General features: G+C 45.0%; 1 protein-coding gene across 5 annotated transcripts in view; it reads right to left on the bottom strand.

Moving 5' to 3' along the window:
- GRIP2 (glutamate receptor interacting protein 2) overlaps nt 1–23,651 on the bottom strand; it is a 627,309-nt gene that overhangs the window by 428,458 nt on the left and 175,200 nt on the right. Inside the window, exon 1 of one of the 5 annotated variants that reach the window (XM_068253057.1) lies at nt 19,107–19,151. The exons of 3 other annotated variants lie outside the window; for them this stretch is intronic. Coding sequence is in view for 1 of the 2 variants with exons in the window: in XM_068253051.1 (XP_068109152.1) it covers nt 6,891–6,930 (40 nt within the window). In the remaining variant the exon portion in view is untranslated. Of the gene's footprint in view, nt 1–6,890; nt 6,959–19,106; nt 19,152–23,651 lie in introns of those variants that run through there. One more of the 5 variants, XM_068253051.1, reaches the window with a different exon arrangement.

The raw sequence follows: 23,651 nt of genomic DNA, 5'->3' as shown, positions 1-23,651 counted from the left end.
CTACATAGTAAACACAGAGCAGTGGGTAAATGGAATTTGATTTTATGGATGGAAATCCCACTTTAAGACCAGTGACAAAAGGAAAATTTTAGCCCAACCATGCAATAAGTTTTCGAATTTGAAAAGTTCACTATCTACGGTAATACCTATAATTTGCATGACACGACATGATTGCTTTGAAAATTTGCCTTGTTCCATTTTGGGATTAGTTTGGCTTTAAGCTGTCAGCTTCTATATTTTGATCTGCCTGGCACTGAATTTAAAGGTCCAACTCCAGCCAAACTATCTTTCTATGTTTGGATAAAGTGGTGAAGGATTAGAGGTTGTGTTAGGCTTTTATTACTGTATGTGTCCCTTTGGGGGAAACATACCAGGAAGGAAGGCAGGGGAGGAGGGGGTTAGGGGAGGGTGGTAGGAAGTTCCCTTCACTATTCATGAGACACAAAGTCCCACCTCTTTCATCACCAGAAATGGACTTAAAGAGATTCTGAAGTCTCTTTTTTTTACCTTTCCTTTTTATTTAATGCTGTTCAGCATCATATTCCAAGTAGATTTGCCGCATTCCTGCGGCAGAACGAGTATTTTAAAGCAGAGAAACAGCCCAGTAAAGTTCCTGGGCTCTGGAGATGCCATTTCCGCATAGAGGCAGAGCTTTACACTGTAGCTCTACCTCTACTTCAGTCAATCTCTGCCAATCGCCACCTCTCCCCACCCCTCTCAGTCTTCTTTCACTGAGAGAGGAGGGAAGGAGGCGGAGATCTGCGGAGATTGATTGTGGAGAGGCAGAGCTACAGTGTAAAGCTCTGCCTCTCCAGGGCAGCACGATCTGTGACCTGCAAAGTCGTGGAACTTTGCAGGTCTACTTCACTGCTTTATAACACTCGTTTTGCTGCAGGAATGCACCAAATCTACTTGTAATACGATGCTGAACAGGAAAAAAAACTGGTAAAAAAATGAGACTTCAGAGTCTCATTAAAAGGACTTAAAGGACAGCTGAAGTGAGAGGGATACGGAGGCTGCCAATTTTATTTCCTTTTCTTTTTCAAAGATGGTATTGAGTTTTAATTTTAGAGATAGAAGTCGTAGGCAAAGTATAACAATAAAGATAAGTATTGCAGAAGGATCATGGTATACAGTAACGTTGTCAAAAACTATAATGCATAACATTTACATACTAAAACAGGGGTCAGAGTAGTCAATAAGAGGATGCCTCAGGGGACTATAGCCAACTACCTGAGGCATGTTTTCATGTATGGGAAGGGAAAGGGAGTCGATTCAATCAAAGAAGCAACAGCAAATGCTGTGGCCCTGATGGTCTGCCAATCAGGAATAGACAGAGCATCAAAGGAGGAAAGGGCTGCAGTTCCAAGTATTAGAAGAAAAGAGAGAAATAGAGAGAAAGAGGAAAAGGGAGTAGAAGAAAAGGGCAAGAAGCAGAGTCAAGAGGGGAACGGTGGGTGAGGGGAAGGGGGGAGTATGGAGAAGGGAATTTTTATTCCTTTAAAGTAATACCAGCTATCCTGCTGATCCTCTGCCTCTAACACTTTTAGCCATAGACCCTGAACAAGCGTGCAGCAGATCAGGTGTTTCTGACATTATAGTCAGATCTGACAAGATTAGCTGCATGCTTGTTTCTGGTGTTATTCAGACACTACTGCAGCCACATAGATCAGCAAGGCTGCCAGGCAATTGGCGTTTACAAGTCAATAAATATGGCAGCATCTATATTCTTCTCACTTCAGTTGCCCTTTAAGCTCACCTGTGCATGGACAAGTATAGCCAAGGCTTCTCCACTGCATGAAGGGTTAAATACTTCACCGTCAGAGTGCCAGTCAGCCAATGCGGCCATTGTGCGCGGATCCCCATCTCCGCTCACTCCTGGGGCTCCCTGATAAAGAGATTTAATAAATCTGTAGCCGAGTTTTTCTTGTACCGATTAATAAGTGCACGCGGGGTACACACTCTCCAAGAATCCGGCTTATCTCAGCCGCTGGGCGCAGGAGCGCGGTGGTGGCGGCAGCGGAGGAGGCCGGCCCGAGTGGCCTTATCGCAGCCAGCATTCCTCATTCCTATTCCGAGGCGTCAATAGGCTTACAGACATGGCCTGTGTCTCGCGGCTCCCACCAGCAGAATCTATATTAACAAGCTGCAGTGGAGCTGCTCCGCTAACTGCCCCGACACAAGGAAACACAAATAAAAGGCAAGGAAATGAAATTTAGAAAAAAAAAATGCCGGCCCATCAATAGGAACATTATTACATTGAGTTGTGCGGGCCGGATGGCGCACACAGTGCAAATATTAAGGCTGCTTGGACTGATAACTCTCAGATAATTATACCTCTGTGGCCCGGCCGAGCACGGGGTCTGTCTAGAAAGGCTCGGAAACCTGATCATTATCCCCTGATTTCCATAGAGCGCGGAGCAGGCCGCCGCCATTCACAATCTTATTAATGCGGCCGCAATAAGCAGCTTTCATTAGCTATCCTTCAGGTTCACAAAGGAAAGAAAAATAGGCCTTTACTGCTCAGTCACATGGAGTACAATTAACCCCCTTTTTTCCAAATTAACGATATGGTCGTCCTGAAAACGCATGGACTTTTTTACATTTTTTTTTTACATGTCATTTTTCAATTACGGGTTAACTCCACCTCAGATTTATACTTGAGGAATCACGTTTAACCCCTTGGTGGTCTGATTCTTTCTGGATTTTAGGGTCTAAAAGCGGTGCCATTTTTTAGCATGCTTTTAGACCTTAAAACCTCGAAAGAAAATCAGACCACAGAGAGATCTGCAGCAGGCCCGGCACCCACTCACTTCCCTGGGATCCAGCACTGCAGTTCTCCCTCCTTCCTCCGGGTGGCGCTGTAACTTTATAGTGAGATTGCCGGCTGTCATCATAACGACAGATGGCGATCTCACCGGGGGAAACAGAGCCTCGGAGGAGAGGAAGAAGAATGGCAGATCCTCCGGGAGGGGAATCAAAACCCCCGCTGAGCGGAGCAGTGCTTTTCGGCGCTGCTAGATTTGGGCTCAGCCGGCGCCACCATAGACTACAAAGGGAATCACAACTGAGCAGCGCTTAGTGAGTAACGTCGGCGCTGTCAGGAGATGGCGCCGACGTTACTTTAAAACCACAATAATTTGGCCTCCAACAATTGCTGGAAGCAGAATTATTTCATTCCCCCACTATCCATGGCGGCCTGGAGGGGGAATAGTAATTAATACGGCCGGGACTTGTGCAGCAGCAGGATCAGCCATATACCGGCTGTATCCTGCGCCCAAGTCTACCGGCGCAGATTTCAAATGTATGCCCCGCTGTGCGCATTGCTCTGCATAGACCTCCCGGCGGATTCCACGAGTTCAGCTCGGGATAACTGCTCCTAGCTTGTTTTTTTCCACACCGAGCTGGACTTGTGATAACCACTAAGGAGGTTAAAGGGAACCTGAAGTGAGAAATATATTAAGGCTGCCATACCCATGTCCTGTTAAACAATACTAGTTGCCTGGAAACCCTGCTGGTCTATTTGGCTGCAGAAAGGTGTGAATCACACCAGAAACCAGCATGCAGCTAATCTTGTCAGATCTGACAATAATGGCAGAAACACCTGATCTGCTGCATGCTGGTTCAGCGTCTATGGCTAAAGTATTAGAGGCGCTGCGTAATATGTTGGCGCTTTATGAATCCAATAAATAATAAAATAAATAAATAAAGGCAGAGGATCAGCAAAACAGCCAGGCAACTAGTATGGCTTAAAGAGAGTCTGAAACGAGAATAAACCTTGCTTCAGACCTCATAGTTAGCAGGGGCATGTGTGCCCCTGCTAAAATGCCGCTATCCCGCGGCTTAACGGGGGTCCCTGATCCCCCAAATCCCCTCGGTGCAGCGGGGGAGCGCTTCCTGGTTGGGGCAGGGGGCTAACCGCCGCAGCCCTGCCCCACGCGCGTCTGTCAGACGCGTATCTCCGCCTCTCCCCGGCCCTCTCAGTCTTCCTTCACTGAGAGGGCCGGGGGAGAGGCGGCGATGCGCGTCTGATAGACGCGACTGGAGGCAGGGCTGCAGCCGTTAGCCCTGCCTCCAGGAAGAAGATAATTTACGACCAACTTGCAACCAAGTCTTGCGGGGGTGGGTTTGGGGGTGAAGGGACCCCCGTTTAGCCGCGGGATAGCGGCGTTTTAGCAGGGGCACACGTGCCCCTGCTAACTATGAGCTCTGAAGCGAGATTTATTCTCGCTTCAGAGTCTCTTTAAAAGGTATATTAATATGGCAGCTTTCATATCCCTCTTGCTTCAGTTGTCCTGTAAAAGCCAGCAATGTTTATCACTGACCAGGCCTACAAGATGGAGAATGTTCTACACTTTGGCTTCAGTAACCATTACTGTATTCACTGATACAAAAAACAGCTGATTTCACTAAACTTACTCAAATGTCAATTCACTTAGGCCCTGTTCAGACTATGCGCGTTCCTAGCCGTTTTTCCAGAACATGTACTGCAGACTTTGCGCATAGAAACGGCTACTAATGTTTTCTAATGGCCTTGTTCACATGTTTGCGTATGCGACGCATACGTTTCTCATCCGCATTGCTGCACGCAGTTCTGTGCGTCACGCACAGAAACGGACGCAGTGAAAGTCTATGGACGAGAATCAAAAACGCGTACTATTGCGTTTTTTGTGTACGTTTCTCTCTGTGTTTCCCATAATTCTTTTCTGTTTCCTGTGTGAAAAACGCAATAGAAAACGCATTCGAACGCAATAAAAACACATACAAACGCATGCGTTTTTCAACTTGCGTTTTCTTTGTATCTCTATGCGTTCTGCAAACGCGCAGAGTCTGAACAGGGCCTTAGGCTGTTTCCTCATGGAAAAGTAAACTTACCTACTAGTGAGCAGCGGCGTAACTACAGTTCATGAGGCCCCCAGGGAAACTTTGACCCCCCCCCATGCTCACACCCCTTCTCTTGCCTCCCCTTGGTGCCCTTCACGGGCTTGGGGCCCATCTCACAAGGGTCATATAACAAGTGTGGCCATCATGATCCTCACATCCATAACAAGTGTAGCCACAAAACACCTGGTGTGAGGTAGGAAAGGAAATCGTCCCCTGTATCAGAGGAAGGAAATAGTCCCCTGTATCAGAGGAAGGAAATAGTCCCTTGTATCAGAGGAAGGAAATAGTCCCCTGTATCAGAGGAAGGAAATAGTCCCTTGTATCAGAGGAAGGAAATAGTCCCCTGTATCAGAGGAAGGAAATAGTCCCTTGTATCAGAGGAAGGAAATAGTCCCTTGTATCAGAGGAAGGAAATAGTCCCCTGTATCAGAGGAAGGAAATAGTCCCCTGTATCAGAGGAAGGAAATAGTCCCTTGTATCAGAGGAAGGAAATAGTCCCCTGTATCAGAGGAAGGAAATAGTCCCCTGTATCAGAGGAAGGAAATAGTCCCTTGTATCAGAGGAAGGAAATAGTCCCTTGTATCAGAGGAAGGAAATAGTCCCCTGTATCAGAGGAAGGAAATAGTCCCTTGTATCAGAGGAAGGAAATAGTCCCCTGTATCAGAGGAAGGAAATAGTCCCTTGTATCAGAGGAAGGAAATAGTCCCCTGTATCAGAGGAAGGAAATAGTCCCCTGTATCAGAGGAAGGAAATAGTCCCTTGTATCAGAGGAAGGAAATAGTCCCCTGTATCAGAGGAAGGAAATAGTCCCTTGTATCAGAGGAAGGAAATAGTCCCCTGTATCAGAGGAAGGAAATAGTCCCCTGTATCAGAGGAAGGAAATAGTCCCCTGTATCAGAGGAAGGAAATAGTCCCTTGTATCAGAGGAAGGAAATAGTCCCCTGTATCAGAGGAAGGAAATAGTCCCCTGTATCAGAGGAAGGAAATAGTCCCCTGTATCAGAGGAAGGAAATAGTCCCTTGTATCAGAGGAAGGAAATAGTCCCCTGTATCAGAGGAAGGAAATAGTCCCCTGTATCAGAGGAAGGAAATAGTCCCCTGTATCAGAGGAAGGAAATAGTCCCCTGTATCAGAGGAAGGAAATAGTCCCCTGTATCAGAGAAAGGGGAATAGTCCCCTGTATCAGAGGAAGGAAATAGTCCCCTGTATCAGAGGAAGGAAATAGTCCCCTGTATCAGAGGAAGGAAATAGTCCCTTGTATCAGAGGAAGGAAATAGTCCCTTGTATCAGAGGAAGGAAATAGTCCCCTGTATCAGAGGAAGGAAATAGTCCATTGTATCAGAGGAAGGAAATAGTCCCCTGTATCAGAGGAAGGAAATAGTCCCCTGTATCAGAGGAAGGAAATAGTCCCCTGTATCAGAGGAAGGAAATAGTCCCTTGTATCAGAGGAAGGAAAAAGTCCCCTGTATCAGAGGAAGGAAATAGTCCCCTGTATCAGAGGAAGGAAATAGTCCCCTGTATCAGAGGAAGGAAATAGTCCCCTGTATCAGAGGAAGGAAATAGTCCCCTGTATCAGAGGAAGGAAATAGTCCCTTGTATCAGAGGAAGGAAATAGTCCCCTGTATCAGAGGAAGGAAATAGTCCCCTGTATCAGAGGAAGGAAATAGTCCCCTGTATCAGAGGAAGGAAATAGTCCCCTGTATCAGAGGAAGGAAACAGTCCCCTGTATCAGAGGAAGGTTAATAGTTGGGAGCCCCCCACAGCTTTAGGCTCCCTGTGATTGCAGGGGCTGCTCCCCTCTAGTTATGCCCCTGCTAGTGAGGAAAATTAGTGACTTGTGCTGTAAATCCCTCAATACATGTAAATTCATTAGGATTAGAGCATCCAGTAAAACAGGTACAATGGTATTTTCAGACCAACCTGGAGCTGTCGGTAACTAACAGTCAGACGTATGGTGAAATGAACAGGCAAAAGAAACAACCAACAGGCGGAGCCACCCAATCCTACCTTCACTCCATGGGGTCCGATACACTGCCGGGTGGGACATCAGAAAGTAATTAAAATGGTCTGAAACTCTGACAAACAGTAACATTCAATTAAAATGTGTTTTCCTACTTTTTATTACTCTAGGGCCTTTTTCCATTACACAGCTGAATCGCAAAATCTCAAATCGCTACTGATTTTTAAATCGCTAGGGTTGTTACTTTATTAATCATGAGAAGTATTTTCCACTATAGTGATTCAATTTGGAAATCGCAAATCGTAATCGCTTTCTGGATCGATTTTTAGAGTGATAATGCAATGCAAATGAAAAATCGTAATCGTAATCCCATAACAGAATTAATGAGTTATCGCAATCGCTGGCGTTTGTGATTTGTGATTGCGATTGCTAGTGGAAAAGGGCCCAGTTATCATATTTGCTTTTGTGCATAAGTAATATTGTCTGTTTACAAATTACACGTTTCCAAAGTGTAGTTTATCATACCCTGAAAGCTGCCATTGTATTTTACTCAAACTGCATTTTATTATATTATATATGAACATCTTCTTATGAGCTTTTCTGAACTGTGTGCGTGTCTGAAGCACCGAGAGCTCCTTCACTTGTTAGACTGTGTTTACACACATTGTCACAACATTGGAATGTAAACAAATATACTGTTATCTACAGTTTGGATGCAGAATGAAGCTGAATAGAAGGACAAAGTGCTATGTTTAAGCATTTCAGAGATGTTCTAGATTCTAGATTGTAAGCTCGCAAGGGCAGGGACCTCCTCCTCTCATACTGCTGTATTTTAACATATGGATATGTACCAACTACACATCAACTATGTAGGTATCTGTATTTATTCTATTCAATGTCATGACTGTACAGTGTCTGGTATTTCTTATGTATATTTGTTCCCCATTATTTGTTTGTACTATGTACAGCGCTATGGAAGATGTTGGCGCTATATAAATAAAAAATAATAATAATAATAATGTTCTGCTAAAAAAAAATTCTGGGATAGTAGCTTTAAAGGTGTGAGGAATCTTTTAGAGCAAAGTAGAAATGCTGGCTTTCAGACCACTTAAAAAAAAGCCACATGCAGGAGCAGGGCACATTCATGGAGGTTTCACTGTATCCCTTTAGACGTGAATATGTAGTGATGTAGTGAATCAAAGGGACTAAGGGGGGGGGGGGGGTAGAGTCTAAAGGGATGCTGGGGATACCTTTTACTATTACAAACTGAGTGTGACCCCTGCCTAAGCCTCAGTGGGAGGGAGAACTACACACCAACTACAGCACTATACAGCTATAGGAAGTGTTTCTGATGCTGAAACCAGGATGTCTAAAAGAGGGTACCCAGAAGCATTTACTGCATTCTACCTCTTTAAGCAAGATTGTAATGTTTGATTTAAGCCCGAGAATGAAGATGCGTTTGTCTCACCCAATGGGTGCTGCCCAGCTGGAGAGGAGAAATGAATCACAGTTCGGAAATGTTGCAGTGAACAATGCACATCAGAAACCGCTATTCTCAGACTCTAAGTGGAGAAGCCGAGACTATTCTCAGCACTGTAGAATTCATCACCCACACACCCTCCTCAAGGAGCCGTACAAGGTGCTCCGAGGGGAGGGAGGGGGGATCCAGCTGCGAATATTGACAACGATGTGTGATCAGCCTTCTATTATAGCGCGTGTCGTACATGTAGTTTGCGGCGACCTCGCATCTGGCGCGCGGCACGGTCTAGGAAGAGAATGGATGGAAGATGCACAAATTACCCACTCTGATTAGCTTTTCATTGCAGAGCCTTTCACAGGCACCTGTTTTTATGGCCAAAAGAGAAAATGGAGGCTGCGGCAGAGGCGGGCGATCACTCACACCGCACTGCGAGGGCTGGGGGCACCGGTGGTCACGCCATCTGGCCATACAAAGCCTCCTCCAGGGGAGATGAAGATGGCATCATATAGAATGAGGCAGCTATTCCCTTCCAGCCAGCGGCTTTCTGTAGAATTATGGGGTAGCACAGAATGGAATTGATGGAAGATGTTGGACCGCGCTGAGAGGAGTGTAATCTCACAATATGTTCTTGCTTATAGTGAACCCGAGGTGAGAGTGATATGGAGGCTGCCATATTTATTTCCTTTAAAGCAATACCAACTCTCTGGCTGTCCTGCTGATCCTCTGCCTCTAATACTTTTAGCCATATACCTTGAACAAGCATGCAGCAGATCAGGTGTTTCTAATATTATTGTTAGATCTGGGAAGATTAGCTGCATGCTTTTTTCTGGTGTAATTCAGTCACTACTGCAGCCAAATAGATCAGCAGGAAAGCCAAGCAACTGGTATTGTTTAAAAAGAAATAAATATGGCAGCCTCCATATCATTCTTACCTCAGGTTCACTTTAAAGGGAATAGTGAGAGGGATATGGAGACTGCCATATTTATTTCCTTACAAACAATGCCAGTCGCCTGGAAACCCAGTTAATCTTCTGGCATAAGTAGTGTCTGAATCAAAACCCTGGAACAAGCATATGGCTAGTCCAGTAAAACTTCAGTCAGTTGAGTCAGAGTACCTGGTCTACTGCAAGCTCAGGGTCTATGGCTAAAAGAATTAAAGACACAGGATCAACTGGAACTGGTATTGCTTGAAAGGAAATAAATATGGCAGCTTCCCTATCATATAGTCAATGTCATCAGCAGGGGAGGTGGCGATATTACACTTGAGAGGCAATTACTCGGCACCCAGTAAGCGGAGATGAAGGGCCCAGCCCGCACATGTACTGTGGTCCACCCCAGGTCACTTATATGAAGACAGATTGATCAGCTCAGGGGCGTGCAGCCGGTCAAATTGCAGAAAAACATGTGAAATTGCTAAGTACAAAAAGTTAGTCCATGCACTGTCCCTTTAAGGCTTTAATTCATACTGACAACTTCATAAATACAACTTTGGCAAGATATTTCTGACCTGCACCATCGGGTGGCGAAGGGTGGGTGAGGGAGACGGTGACCGGGGGATGTAGGACGGCACAACAGCCGTTTTGCGCCGGTGTGTGTGGCGAGGTGCCGATATAGGACACTGTGCTTCAAAGAGTTTAGAAAAGTCGCAGATGCTATGTTCACACCTTCCCCTGGATAAATAAGGGCAGAGAGAAAGGAGGGGGGGGGGGGGGGGGAGAGACATGACAGCTCCTATAGCTATTAGAAACCAGGAGAAACTGCAGGGAAAATAGTGCTTGGCTCATTTTAAGATTTTCTTGTTGCATATAATCCATTAAAGAACGGTAACCTAGTGACAGAGGTATTTTACTAAGACTGTAATTATGGAACCTCTTCACAGCCATTGTTTATAAGTGACATCTCTGGGGAGCTATTGTTTACAACTGTCCAATCTGCAATCAATACGATAATTCAAATACTCTCCTCTAATACAAATTCAATTTCAGCTGCTAATGGTGTAACCGAGTCCTGTTTTCTAACAAAAATATCACTTTCTTCTCTGCTGCAGTGACTGGCTATCCGAGGAAGAATATTAAAAACGTAGGTTTCACTTTAAAGCGGACCTGAACTCAGAACTTCTTCTCTGCTCTAAAAGATTAGCAACAGCCTTTTAAAGGATACCCGAGTGACGTGTGACATGATGAGATAGACATGTGCATGTACAGTGCCTAGCACACAAATAACTATACTGTGTTCCTCTTTTTCTTTCTCTGCCTGAAAGAGTTAAATATCAGGGTATGTAAGTGGCTGACTCAGTCCTGACTCAGACAGGAAGTGACTACAGTGTGACCCTCACTGATAAGAAATGACCCCTTGTAACCCCGCAGAACGCACAGGCACGTTTTACAGCCGATTCTCCTCATCTCTCTGCTTTAACCTCCATTAAAAATCACCTTGATGCCATTAGTTTTCATTTAACAAGTGTCTCAATCTGTCTCTAATTAAGCGCAGTAAACAAGTGTTCTCTAATAGGCGGTAAGTAAGGTTGATTTAATGAACAAGCAAGGGGGCAGAGAAATCTGTATCCAGTTTGTACAGATGTGAATGAAGCTGAACTGCCAGGGATGCACTGCATAGCCCAGCAAAGTGTTTTCTTGTCTTGCCTTGAGTGGCAGCACCTATAATGAATGCAAATACAGTACATGACGGGTTTTGTGCCTTGTAATCTACATGAATATATTTTTCTCCTTTTTCATGAAATGTCATGCTGATGGCCTCAAATGAACCTGTAAAATATTCAAAGAAGGCGGCCCACTCAGCGAGGAAGGAAAATTAATACTGTGGGAGAACAACAAGCAGGCAGCCCGCATCACTGAAACTGTGGCGGGGCGTTCCCAAACTTCAGCAGCCTGTCAAAGTAAATGTTACCTTCACAGCTGATAAGTGGATTCCTATAGGCAAATGAATGACAGCTGTACTTCTACTGCCCTCCTACTGCAGCAGGAGCAACAGAACTTCAACCGGCCTCCTGTAATTGCTGTATTCCTAACAGTAAACACTGCTCAAGTGCTCACTACCACTTTCACTGACCTGAGGTAAGGAAGACCATTACCATTGACTAACTGACTTCCTGAGGGACATCTGTGACTATTAACTAAGGAACAAAGTCATAAGGGAGAATGAGAGTGACTAGCAGGTGCAGCTCTTACTGTACACAGGGCCAGTTCCAGACTTTCTGCCGCCTGAAGCAAACTTTGGAGGATGCACCGCCCCATCATTGACATCTGGTCACTGCTGCAGATTGAGTGGAATGATTGGCCCCAGTGGCGTAACAATAGGGGCTGTAGCGCGTGGCCCTTAGAGACAAACACACTAAATCCAGAGCTGGAGACTTCGGAGCAGCCACGCCACCATAGGCCGTAATAGGAACTACGGCTATAGCAGGCACAGGGAGTAACTTCGGCGCCGTCAGAAGACGGAGCTGAAGTTGCCTTTAAAACAATAATTTGGCTTCCAGCAATTACTGGAAGCCGAATTATTTCATTCCCCACTATCTATGGCGGTCTGGAGGGGGAATAGTAATTAACACGGCCCGGACTTGTGCAGCAGCAGGATCAGCCATATACTGGCTGTATCCTGCACCCAAGTCTCCGGCGCCGTTCTCTCTCGTACGCCTTAGAGATCGGTATGCCTGTGTTTCTTTCCCGCCGCTGCTGCCACCTATTAATGCAGGAGGGGGAGCGCTGAAGGGAGAGTCCGAGATGAGGTGGGGGGAGTGGCCCCCTCCCCGCTAATGTAGGTCGCCATGCTTTTCCCATTATGCTGCGAACCTTTCCTGCCCCCCAAATTGTCCATGGGGGCCCCATCCAAATTTTCGCAGAAGGCCTGTGATTTCTAGTTACGCCTCTGATAGGCCCAATGGCGGTGCAGTAGTCCTGCCCACAAGAGCATCAGCATCAGGTAGCAAAAGGAGCAGCAGGCGGCTGTGATTGGCCAGTCTGGTGCCAGCACCCGCGCCCGATTGGTCACGTGGCAAAAGCTTCCCCTCCGACTGGCCATGGTGATCTTTCACCGGTGATGAGGTTTTACCATAGCATGCCTCGATAAGGGGCACAAATAGACACCGCAACTTTCAGCTGGTGCCTGGATCTTCTATCTCCCTTAAATAAAATCAACCAAGAGACAGAGCTCTCTTTCATCAAATCTGATTTGAGAGAGATCTATTGGCTGCCCATACACCGCAGACTAATTACCGATCAACATCATCATGAAATCTCTCAGGAATCAGCCTTGTGACAAAGCTGATTCTGCCCACCTCCCAAATGTTAACGTCTCCCCCCAGTCCTTATGCATTGTACATCTCCCCTGTCCAAGTGCCATGACTCCTAGTCTCCTACGTGGTCTCCACAGAGTGCTGCCGCTACACAGAGCTACCACATGGTGGCACATATACCACATGGCCCATGTGTGACGTCACACATATGTATCTGGTACCCAACGGGGGAGACAGAGGAGGAGACTGGAAGCTGCAGCAGCTGGACAGGTGAGATACACTGCATGGGCACTGCGGGGGTGGGGAATTTACATTTGGGGTGGCCAGGCAGGCGGCGTCCGTTGCGATATTGAACAACGTTACCCCCACACATGTGATCAACCGACATCGGACCGAGATCTTTCCAATTAATGCATTCAATTTCGGCCCAAAATTGGTAAAAAAAAATCAATAAAAAAAAAAAATCAATCGGACATGCTTGTGCACAGGTTTTCATCAGATTTGATAAAAATATCAAATTGATGGTCGATCAAGATGCAAAATTGGTAGATGTATGGCCAGTTTCAATGCATCTTTAAAGAAAATTACTAGAGAAATAAAACACCCAAATGGAGAAGGTTGTGAGGCTGAAGTTGCATGCAAAATTGTTATAACATAAAGTAGATGGCCTGCTATGATGCTATACTCTTATGTATTCACTCAAGGGGACTGCTGTACAACGTACCTACATAGCACACATGCACAATATTTCTGTCTTCACACAAAGGGGTTTATAGCATTTTAATCGGATTACGCCCCTAGCCATTGGGAGGCTAAAGTTAAAAAGAAAGACAACCCCAATACCCTCCCCCGTTTTGGGGTACCTTCCCTCCACACCTCCTCCAGACTTCAGTAGCACCTCCACTGACCTCTTCTAGAGCAAACTAACTAGCTATTCCTGTTGTCTGTGGTAGAGTCAGTTGGCATCAAAAGAGGAGGATCCTCCTCTTTTAATGTTCAAATATGGCTTGGCTGACCAGATCCTGCACCAGTCAGTATGTGCCTATGTGGCTTTTAGAGCGTTTGGACTTTTCTACGAGAGTTAGTTGGTACTTGGGTGTAGGTTAACGGCAACTATCCCTGTGTCTATACACAGGGATAGTTGCAGTTAAGCTACACCCAAGCACCAACTAGTGTCACACAGTACTAAATATTGGAGCCAAACCACCCCAGCCCGTGATTGGCTGACACTTTCTGACCTCTGTAGACTAAACCAGAGGGACATCTGCAGAAGAAACCAGAGCGATCTGGCTACAATAAGTCAGCTGACTGGAGACTCTTCAAGTCCCACCATGAATTGGCCTAAGTCAGTGATGGCTAACCTTGGTACTCCAGCTGTGACAAAATTACAAATCCCATCATGCCTCCCTGAGTTATACTTAGAGCTGTCAGGGTATTTCAATGCCTCATGGGACTTGTAGTTCCACTACAGCTGGATTGCCAAGGTTAGCCATCACTGGCCTACATGATAAAGCCAGAATCTCGGTAATGAAGCACAACCAGGAGGGATGATACAGAACTACCGATAGGAAGCAAGAGAGATTCATGTTATTTAATTCTCTTCTCCTTAGGCCGCTTTCCCACTTGCATTGCAAGTGTGCACTGTATTACCCTGTTGTACCGTAGCAAGGGCAATGCAAGTGTATAGGGCCTTGCACACTTACCGCGTCAAACCGGAAGCTTCCGAACCGCGCCCGAGATGATGCAAACTCTGCAGCGCGTTACTGTACGCCTTCCGCGGGGCCGCAACAGCAGCATAATTCATTGGAGTTAATGGGCGATGCAGGAATTTATATAACAGGAGTGCAGTGCGGCGTGTCACAAATGCGCAGACCAGCGGGAATTCCCAGTGACATACTTCCTGCCCAACGAGTACTTCACTAAGCGCGGGGGGGGGGGGGGGGGGTGACACTGTGCTTATGGCCCTGTTGCGCACTCTGCCGTGCCTTGGTTGTCAAAATAAATAAAAATAACATTTATATTGCGTTATTCTCCTGGCGGACTCTAAGAGCTTGAGCTGGAACCACTAGGGCAGCAGAAGCAGGCAGCAGAAGAAGTGTTAGGGAGTCTTGCCCAAGGACTCCTTGCTGAATACTGAACAGGAAGAGCTGAAATTCAAAGCCAGGTCTCCTGTGCCAGAGGCAGAGCCCTTAACCGGTACACTCTCCAGGCCCTGCTTACACTATAGTACACTATATGTTGTGGTAGGATGCGGCAGGAGCATAGCCAATGGTGTAGCAATAGGGGGTGCAGAGGTAGCCACCGCATCGGGGCCCTTGGGCCAGAAGGGCCCTGAAGGGTCCACCCTCTATCACAGTATTAGCTCTCTATTGGTCCTGTGCTTGTAATAATCACTTCTATAAATGCTTTGAATAGTAGAAATCCTTAACACAGTTCCCCATCCCTTACTTGCATCTCTGACACTGTAGTTGCCATTGGCAGGTTTTGGTGCGCCATATCAATTGTTATGTATAGAGTGCTTGGAGGGGCCCCATTGTAAAACTTGCACCGGGGCCCATAGCTCCTTAGCTAGGCCACTAAACATAGCATTCCCACCGCAACGCAAACAATAAGTGTAAAGCCAGCCTCAAGTTGCGCATGCATTGCTGGATTCATTAAGCGATTAAGCCATCGACTTTATTAGGCGATCAATAACAGTGTGGTTGATCAAAAGTCGATTGACTAGAAGCCCACACACTGCAAGTGAGATCCTATGCGAGTCTCCTTCACTAACCGAGCTGATCAATGTTGTTCCTCCATACTCGGAAACCAAAAATTGATTCTGTGTTCATCAAAATCATGTGATCAGTAGCCGATTCCTTCACAAAAGACCAATATTTTCTATCCTGCCTGATTGAGTACATTGGTCAGTTCAACCAGATATGAGTTAATTTCCACTGGTCAAGCAGAATAGAACATAATCGATTGTTCCTCAAGCCAGTAAAATTATCAAATTATATATAGTACTGTATGGCCAGCTTTATTGTTCAAATGTAAGTCTGGAAGTTCAATGAGGCTGCATCACACACACTTATGCAATACACATCCGACCTAATGGCCGACGATCGTTTCAGGGCCACAGGGGTCCCCTTTATCAAGGCATAAGCAGAATAGAAATGTACAACACTACGGTGTTCCAGCAAGACTGTGCGGATTCCTCCTTTGACGATATGATTTGAGCAGCTTGATAATCCGGCACCAGCAGCCACACGGTCAGGTGTGCGGTTCTTTTTCACTGGAAGTTCAATGAGATGCAAAACTATTCCAAGTTGTTGCAGGATTATGCAAACTTTGTACACAAAATTATGCTACTTGAAAATGAAGCAATCAAATCCTGCATACAAAATTTGCATATTCCTGCATCAACTCAGAATTAATTTTTCACCACCTTGACCATACCTAAATGTAAGTAGCCCCAAACTTGCCTTCTGTAAAAATATATATATAATCTGTATCATGTGTAAAGGTAAAATATCTGCAACAGAGATAGGATGTTATTTTTGGCTGATGTGTGGCCGGCCTGGAAGCCCCAAGGAAGGTTTCTGCTGCAGACTGATGACATTAACCAAAGGGAGCAGGTATCACTTCTCATCTGAAGCGTCTGTCTCACTGCTGGCTCTACGCTGGCTGCCTGTGAGATAGAACTTCTGCTCCCACAATGCACTGGGGTATGCTTATTGTGATTTCCACAGACATGTCAACCTTTCCTACCCTCTGGAAGGAGATGTGCACAACCCTAAGCAAAACAAATACAGGAAAAAGAGGTTCTTGGTTTAAACCAGGTATTCCAGTGTCATCACTCTCATAAGCCTGACCATATAAGTGATGAAGGCCAAATACCCTGAAACAGCTGTATGCATGCTGGATAGATTGCACTGTAATTAGGTCTGCAGGTGTTCACCCACAGCAGGATCATCCACCAGGCAACCAAGGCAGGTGCCTGGGCCCTAGTGGGTGTCAAGGGGCCCACCAACCTTCTCTGACCTCCCTCCACTTCAGCTTACAAAACAAATACCATACGAAGGCCTCAAATCTACTACCTTGCTTAGGGCCCTATTATATCTCTGTGTTCACCAGAAATTCAGTATCCATTCCTGGCTGACAAAAGGCAAAAATGAATTGATTTTCATGCCTATGCCCACCTTCCTGAAGCAATGCATTATGGGCCTTCGTTTTTAGACACATGAAATCAATAATCCACAATGAGCTTCTATTTAAAAGCCTCACCACAAACACAAACATTTTACTAGATCTGTGTTAGCACTCAGTTGCAACCTTTGTATTAGCTTGCATAGCAGTGCCTCGATTAGCTGGTATCAAAGCAGCTATTCTTAAGAAAAACCGTGACCAAGAATTGAACTTTATCCCAATCAGTAGCTGATACCCCCTTTTACATGAGAAATCTATTCCTTTTCACAAACAGACCACCAGAGGGTGCTGTATGTCTGATATTGTGGTGAAACCCCTCCCACAAGAGACTCTGAGGACCATGGTACTCCTGGCAGTTTCTGGTCTGTGAACCTTGTTGCATTGTGGGAAATAGCTGTTTACAGCTGCTTCCAACTGCCAAAACCGCAAGCAGCAGCTACATCACCTGCCAGCAGTAAAAATTTCACCATGTAATAAATGTCAGAATGTAAATCAGGTATTTAAAAGATTTTACAATGGGCAAAAACTGACTAAATCATTTATACATAATTATTGTAAAAATGAAGCACTTTTTTATTACATTATTTTCACTGGAGGTCCTCTTTAAAATATTTTCTGGCTACTTCTTGCCCCACTGACTGACATTGCTGTAGGCTGAGAGATTCAGTCTTCAGTCTGAACAGTAGGATGATGCTATCCAAGTGGTGGCAGGTACCCCACCTACAGAGCCACAAACCTCATACTAAGGATGGATGGTTATCAGCGGAGGCAGCCAGTTGGGAACTTCTCTGCTGAGAAACTAGCACGTGTATGGTAGCCCTGAATCGTCATTTAAAGATCTGGAGTGTTAGGACATCTCAATGGAGCGCAGATTCTCCTCCTTGTACCACCCTCTCAGGGCTGTAACCCACTAGAGCAATTTTTGAGCGTTTAGAGAGCGCTTTAAATCGATAATCGATAGCGCTTTCCCTAAACGCTCTGACAATGTAAATAAATGAAACTAACTCCACAGTAGCGATTGCGATGAGCAAAATCACAATCGCAGGACATGCAGCAGTTAGGGAGTGTTTGCGCTTCAATGTAAAGTATTGAAGCGCCGGCAAATTGCTCATGAATCGCTACACATAGCGATTTGAGTGCGATTGCAAACTGCAAATAAAATTATGATACATTGAAAGGACCAGTCAGAATTAAAATCGGTAATCGCACATTGCTACACAATCGCTTGCAAAAAGCTTACATTTTTAAAATCGCTCCCATAAGCGCAGGAAAATGCTCATAAAATCGCTTACAAAACGCCAATTACAAACGCTAACAATTTGCGATTTGTAGTTGGTTCCAGGCCTCAAAGATACTCAGGCCTGTGCCATGCTGTTGTCAATTCTCCCTCTTCAAAGCAACAAAATGCATATCTAGCCTGTAGGCTAGCGATGTGTCTGTACACAACTCGGCACTAAACTATCGCCCGAATGATCAAGTCCCAAGCCTTGCAGATGATAGCAATTGTGGGTGTTTGTACATTTAAACTCATTTTCTGTACGTCAGGCCACCTGCCCAAAATGTCAAGACGAGATTTAACTACAGAAGGTTAATTTTACAGAAAACAAGGTAACATTTTAAGGAAACACACAGAGGAAACTGAGAGGCCAATATGGTGCAGGATGTTTTAGCAAAGTGAGGACAATAGAGTAATACTCACAAATCTGGGCTACCCCAAAGATAACCACTGTATAGGCAGATTGGGAGAACAAACCTGACCCCACTTGGGTTAAAGCCCCATCTACACGATACGATTCTTTATGCGATTCGATTACGATTCTATTTACGATCCGAAATCCAACATGTCCGATCGGGATTCGATTCGATTTAATTCGATTTGCCATTGTTTTGCAATGGCAAATCGAATTGAATCCTGATCGGACATGTTGGATTTAATCGGATCGTAAATAGAATCATAATCGAATCGCACAAAGAATCGTATTGTTGTGTAGATTGGGCTTAAGATGTCGCTCTCTGTAGTTGCTGGAAGCAAGGAGTAAAGCCCCTCCACCAAGGGTAGACAAAAGATATAGCAGAAATAGGATGAAAACAGAGGTGCAAAAAAGGGGAAAATACGATAAAACTGTTTAAAAATGAGAGGCAGTGGTGGACCTACCTCCCAACAGAAGATGCAAATGGTCTAAGTCTTCTGCGCCGCGCAGAGAGCACCCAGCACAGTTACTTCCTTACTGTCTGAAGAAGCAGGTTATACCAGCGAAATGCTTTGTGTCTTTTGCTGGACAGCCAGTCCTACCTCCCACTTGTAAACAGTTTGTAGTGTAGTTTATCCTTTTTGGCACTTACATTTCCTATTTTTTTCAGTACTGTAAATATTACGTTGTTCGATCGTATGCTGGTACACTTTAAGAACGCCTTTCTGTACTTTGGAGTGTTTATAATGAGGGCTTACGTATTTATTTTAGTCCACTGTAAAAAAATATAAGGGGCTCTGGGCATTCATAATTCGTCCTGGTACCCCATATTAGAATTAGGAGAGTACTTTAGCGGTGTTCTGTAAGCCCTATACTGCAAGAGATTTAGCCTTAAACTATAATACAAATATAGGTTATAATTTCTGCAACTTCACTATATGCAGAACTTGAGATTTGATTTAATCATTTCAAGAGAATAAAGAATAAAACACAACTAAGTTCTCTCTAATTCAGGTCAAGCTCCAGAAAGCCTCCTTCTCTAGCCACGCACGTCTTCCTCCTGTAACTCGGATTTGGCATTTCCTCGAGCTGGCTAAACATTGAGTAATTGCTGCTGATGTGCTCTCTCTCTCTCTCTCTCGGGTTATTTTGTGCTGCAGTTTACATAACAGCGGCTAATTCAATTATAAAACAAATTGTAATGATTTCTCCTGAGGACGCCGAGCCATGGCTGCACTGGCTCAGGGAACGCAGAGACGCCTGTCAGGGGCGTACACCGCTACAGCCTCACCGCTACAAGTCTACAAAACAAGACACAATCATTGGGGAGCTCATTTATGAAATGTCACACGTGACCTCTGCGAAAGGAGCTACCAGAGATTTCCTCACCTCAGGAAATGCATATCTTGCTGGCTGACACCTTGGAGGTCTTCTCTCAAAAGTTCCGGCATATAAATCTGAAACAGCTGGAATGCCAGTGCAGTGGCTAGCGCCTTTCATATATAATCCTTGAGTATTGCATCATATACTAGCAATTGTCAATGAGACACTTAGAATTCTGGCTTCTCGACTTCTTCCCACTAATGAGTCATTACCTGTTTGGTAAAATTCCATATTTAAAAATGACATGCTCTTACCAAAAAGGTGGGAGGGGTGAATGTGGAGTCAATTTATCACTAAAGGGGGTTCCCAGATACCACCATAAGCTCCGCCCTTCTCCAGGACCTACATGCTGGGCACCAGAGGTGGGGATGAGCTACTTGTCTTTGATGTGGATGGGGCTTTCTAGGGGATAGGAAGGCTTTGCTGCCCCTCTTTCACAGAACACTCCTCAGCCTTCATGGGGAGAACGCGTCAAAGTGCCACTGTGTCCATTTTGAACAATTTTAAAGTAATGAACATTAATGAAAATAAATCTGCCGGAACCCAGCATTTCATGGGTTTAGAAAGCACTTTTTCCTGTCAAAACATGCAAATTTGTTTTCTCAAAAACTAAAAGGTCTTTATCATTTTTGACAACTTCATAAAATTTAATGCAAATACCCAGAATTTGCTCAAACTCTGTATTCCGTTAGAATTCTGTGGGATTCGGAATTTGGCAATTCTCAATGTCCACAGGGCCAACTGCCCCCACACCATGATCTAACACTGACCCTACCAGGGCCAGATTTAAAACTTAGGGGCCTGTGGGCAGAGGCGTTCTGGCGCCTTAAACCCCACTACTGAACACAGGCCACACCCTCAAGTAAAATTATTCTGAACACTAATCCCTGCCTTATGTCTCTAACTGTCCTTAGAATCTTATACTCTATCACTGTCTCATATCATCCTCAGTGACATTAGACAAGGAGGTGCCTGAGGTCAGTGATATGAGGCAGGAATTAGACTGTAAGCTCCTGAGGTCAGTAATCTGAGGAGGGGGGCGCCACTCCCACATAAGGCGACTGTAGGCACGTGCCTACAGTGCCTTATGGAAAATCCGGCCCTGGACCCTACTAAACTAGAACTACCCCTAAAAATAACTCATCAATATCTGTCCAATTTGATCACTCTGATTGAATCTGCTAGAAACCGTTGCTGCAGCCAGCCCTATCAATCGTCCCTTCAATTGGTGGGCCAAAATCGACTGAGACGGTCGATCGCTCCAGATGGTAGATATCAAACTATGGGGCTTAGGGAGCGGCGGCAGATCGACAGTCCATAGCACTGTACTGTATAGAACACTGCAAAACTGCGGTTAGATAGATTTCTAATACATTTTATGGTGAACGCTATTAAAAATCTAGCAGTAGGAGAACAGAGGCGCCAGCAGGATAAAAGTGGATAAAAACTTTAAAATTTGCTGGGAGGAAGCAGTGGACTTACCTCCATAAAGCAGACACGAAAGACTGTCTGAATAGTAGTCACATTTATTAATTAGTACCCCAAAACAGTGCAACGCGTTTAACAGGCCCAGCCCGCTTCATCAGGCAATAAACATGGGGACAAGACAGAATTTCAGCAATAGCCAGTGTAGCGCCTCATTAACAATCTATTACTAGTATGTGGCAGTAATAAATCGCTCTCAGACCACATTTTATCTGACAGAGATCAATCGGATGGTCGAATCTGGTGGACATCTGTAAGTCAGTGGCTACCTTTAGTTATACTCCGCTTTTGTTGTCAGATTAAATTTTCGGGTCCTGTGCCTAATCCTTGCTTCTGCTGAATTGACCTGCTTACCCACTGGTGCAGCACAACTAACTGTTGCTCTCCCTAGCCACTAGGGGATGCTGAACAGCAGAAAGTAGTAAGGCTTTCCATTCAAGTGCAGACTCTGTATACTATCCCCTGCACTGCAGAGGGGCCCAGAGAAGGCAGTTGCATGGTGGCTAATGAATGTCTTGCAGCTCTAAAATACTAACCACAGTCAGGGCACTATGCATAGGGTTTGTAAGTTTTTGTGTACGCAGTGGTTTTCTCCAGGTGCTCCAGTTTCCTCCCTCACCTTAAACCAAACTGTTATGTTAATGGTTTTCCTAAAAATGTTTCCCTAAAATGTGGCCATGGTATTATATAGTTACTTATGGAACAATCAACCTTTAGCAGCCAATTTATTTTGAAGGGCCTTCAAGTGCTCCAGGCCAATTTATTTTATAACATTTTTTTTGATTATTTCTTATTTGTTACATTTACTTGTTTTTAATTAGTACTGCTGTAATGTGTATGTATGGCCACTTGTCACTAGGGGACAGTGTGAGACAATAACAGAGGACTTCCATTTTGAGTGTCTATATTTTCTGATAGTAGAGAGACATCAAAGCATTCCAAGAATTTACAGCACAACAACTGAGGTCAAAAGCTGTGCACATATCTCAAACAAGATACGTCTATTGAAGCTGCTAATGGGTTAATGGTTAATGTCTTCTGTAAAGTGTTTTGTCAGTATTATACATAAAAGCCTTATAATCCGGTGATCCATTTTGGGTGAAGTGAATATGTACAAATGCCCTGATTTCACCCAAATTCAAAAGTTTCCATTTTTGAGTTGGTCACTCAGCAGTGGATAGAATCATAACTGACTATACCGTGTTTTGCACCATAATATATCTTATCTGAGTATTACACGGCAGAGCGTCCCATTTGTCCGATTGCATTTCATGAATTCGCTGCGCGTACAAAGCTGAGCCCTGAGACAGCCCGGGGCCGTTTCTGTTACTGATAACTGAGCAAGCTGCTTAATAAGGACAGAAATCCTCCTATCAGCTTCCGTCAGTGCAAAATGCAAGGCAGATTTCTGTTCTTTCTTCTGAAAGAGAGTGGAAAGGCAAGAGAATAACAGAACAGTGAGTGACAGTCACCCCAAACACGATTTAACACTATTCTGCTCATTTAGGTTGCACCATGAAAACACACCTCAGAGGCTGCCCTGTGGAAGGGGCTAGTGGAAGAGAATTCCTAGAACAGGATATGTCCTGAGAAAGCTATGATACTGTACACATCACAAGCAAGAGCTGGGAGTGGATATAGGTAGGTCAGGGATGTCAGACTCAAATACAATGTGGGCCAAAATTAAACACTGGGATCAGGTCATGGGCCAACCTCAATTTCTAGTGGCCATCTCCCTCTCTTATATCTTATAAAGTTCCCCGATATCTAATGCCCCCCCCTTCCCAGTTCCCCGGTGTCTAATTTCTCCTTCTTTCCCCTACACAATTCCAGGGTGTCTAATGGCCCAAACCTTCCCTTCTACAGTTCCCTGGCGCCTCATCCCTCCTCTTTACAGTTCCCTGGTGTCTAGTGATCCTCCCTACCCTATATGTTTCCCTGGTGTCTAGTGGCCCCCTTGCTCCCCTATACAGTTCCATGGTGTCCAGTGCTTTCCCCCCTCCCATCCCCATATGGCTTCCCTCGTGATCTAGGGCTTCACTTCCAATATAGCTGCCCTGGTGGCCTAGAGTGGGCCAAACATAATGCAAAGTGGGGAAACCTCTTGCGGGCCACATTTGATGGCTCTGGGGGCCAGATTAGGCTGTTGGGCCAGAATTTGACATGTACGATATAGGTAAAGTCTTCCAGGACTGCTTCTGCACAATTCAGTGCCCTAAGCAAGGTACCCATCACCACTCAATCCCACCTACATCTGCTGCTAACATTTATAAAACGGTGATAGTAAAACAAGGATTTCTAGAACCATCCAGGTTCCAGGAAATATAAA

The sequence above is a fragment of the Hyperolius riggenbachi genome, chromosome 9 (assembly GCF_040937935.1).
Source record: "Hyperolius riggenbachi isolate aHypRig1 chromosome 9, aHypRig1.pri, whole genome shotgun sequence".
Taxonomy (NCBI): Eukaryota; Metazoa; Chordata; class Amphibia; order Anura; family Hyperoliidae; genus Hyperolius; species Hyperolius riggenbachi.
Note: the sequence above shows the minus strand (reverse complement) of the source record. Positions and strands in the feature narration are given on the sequence as shown.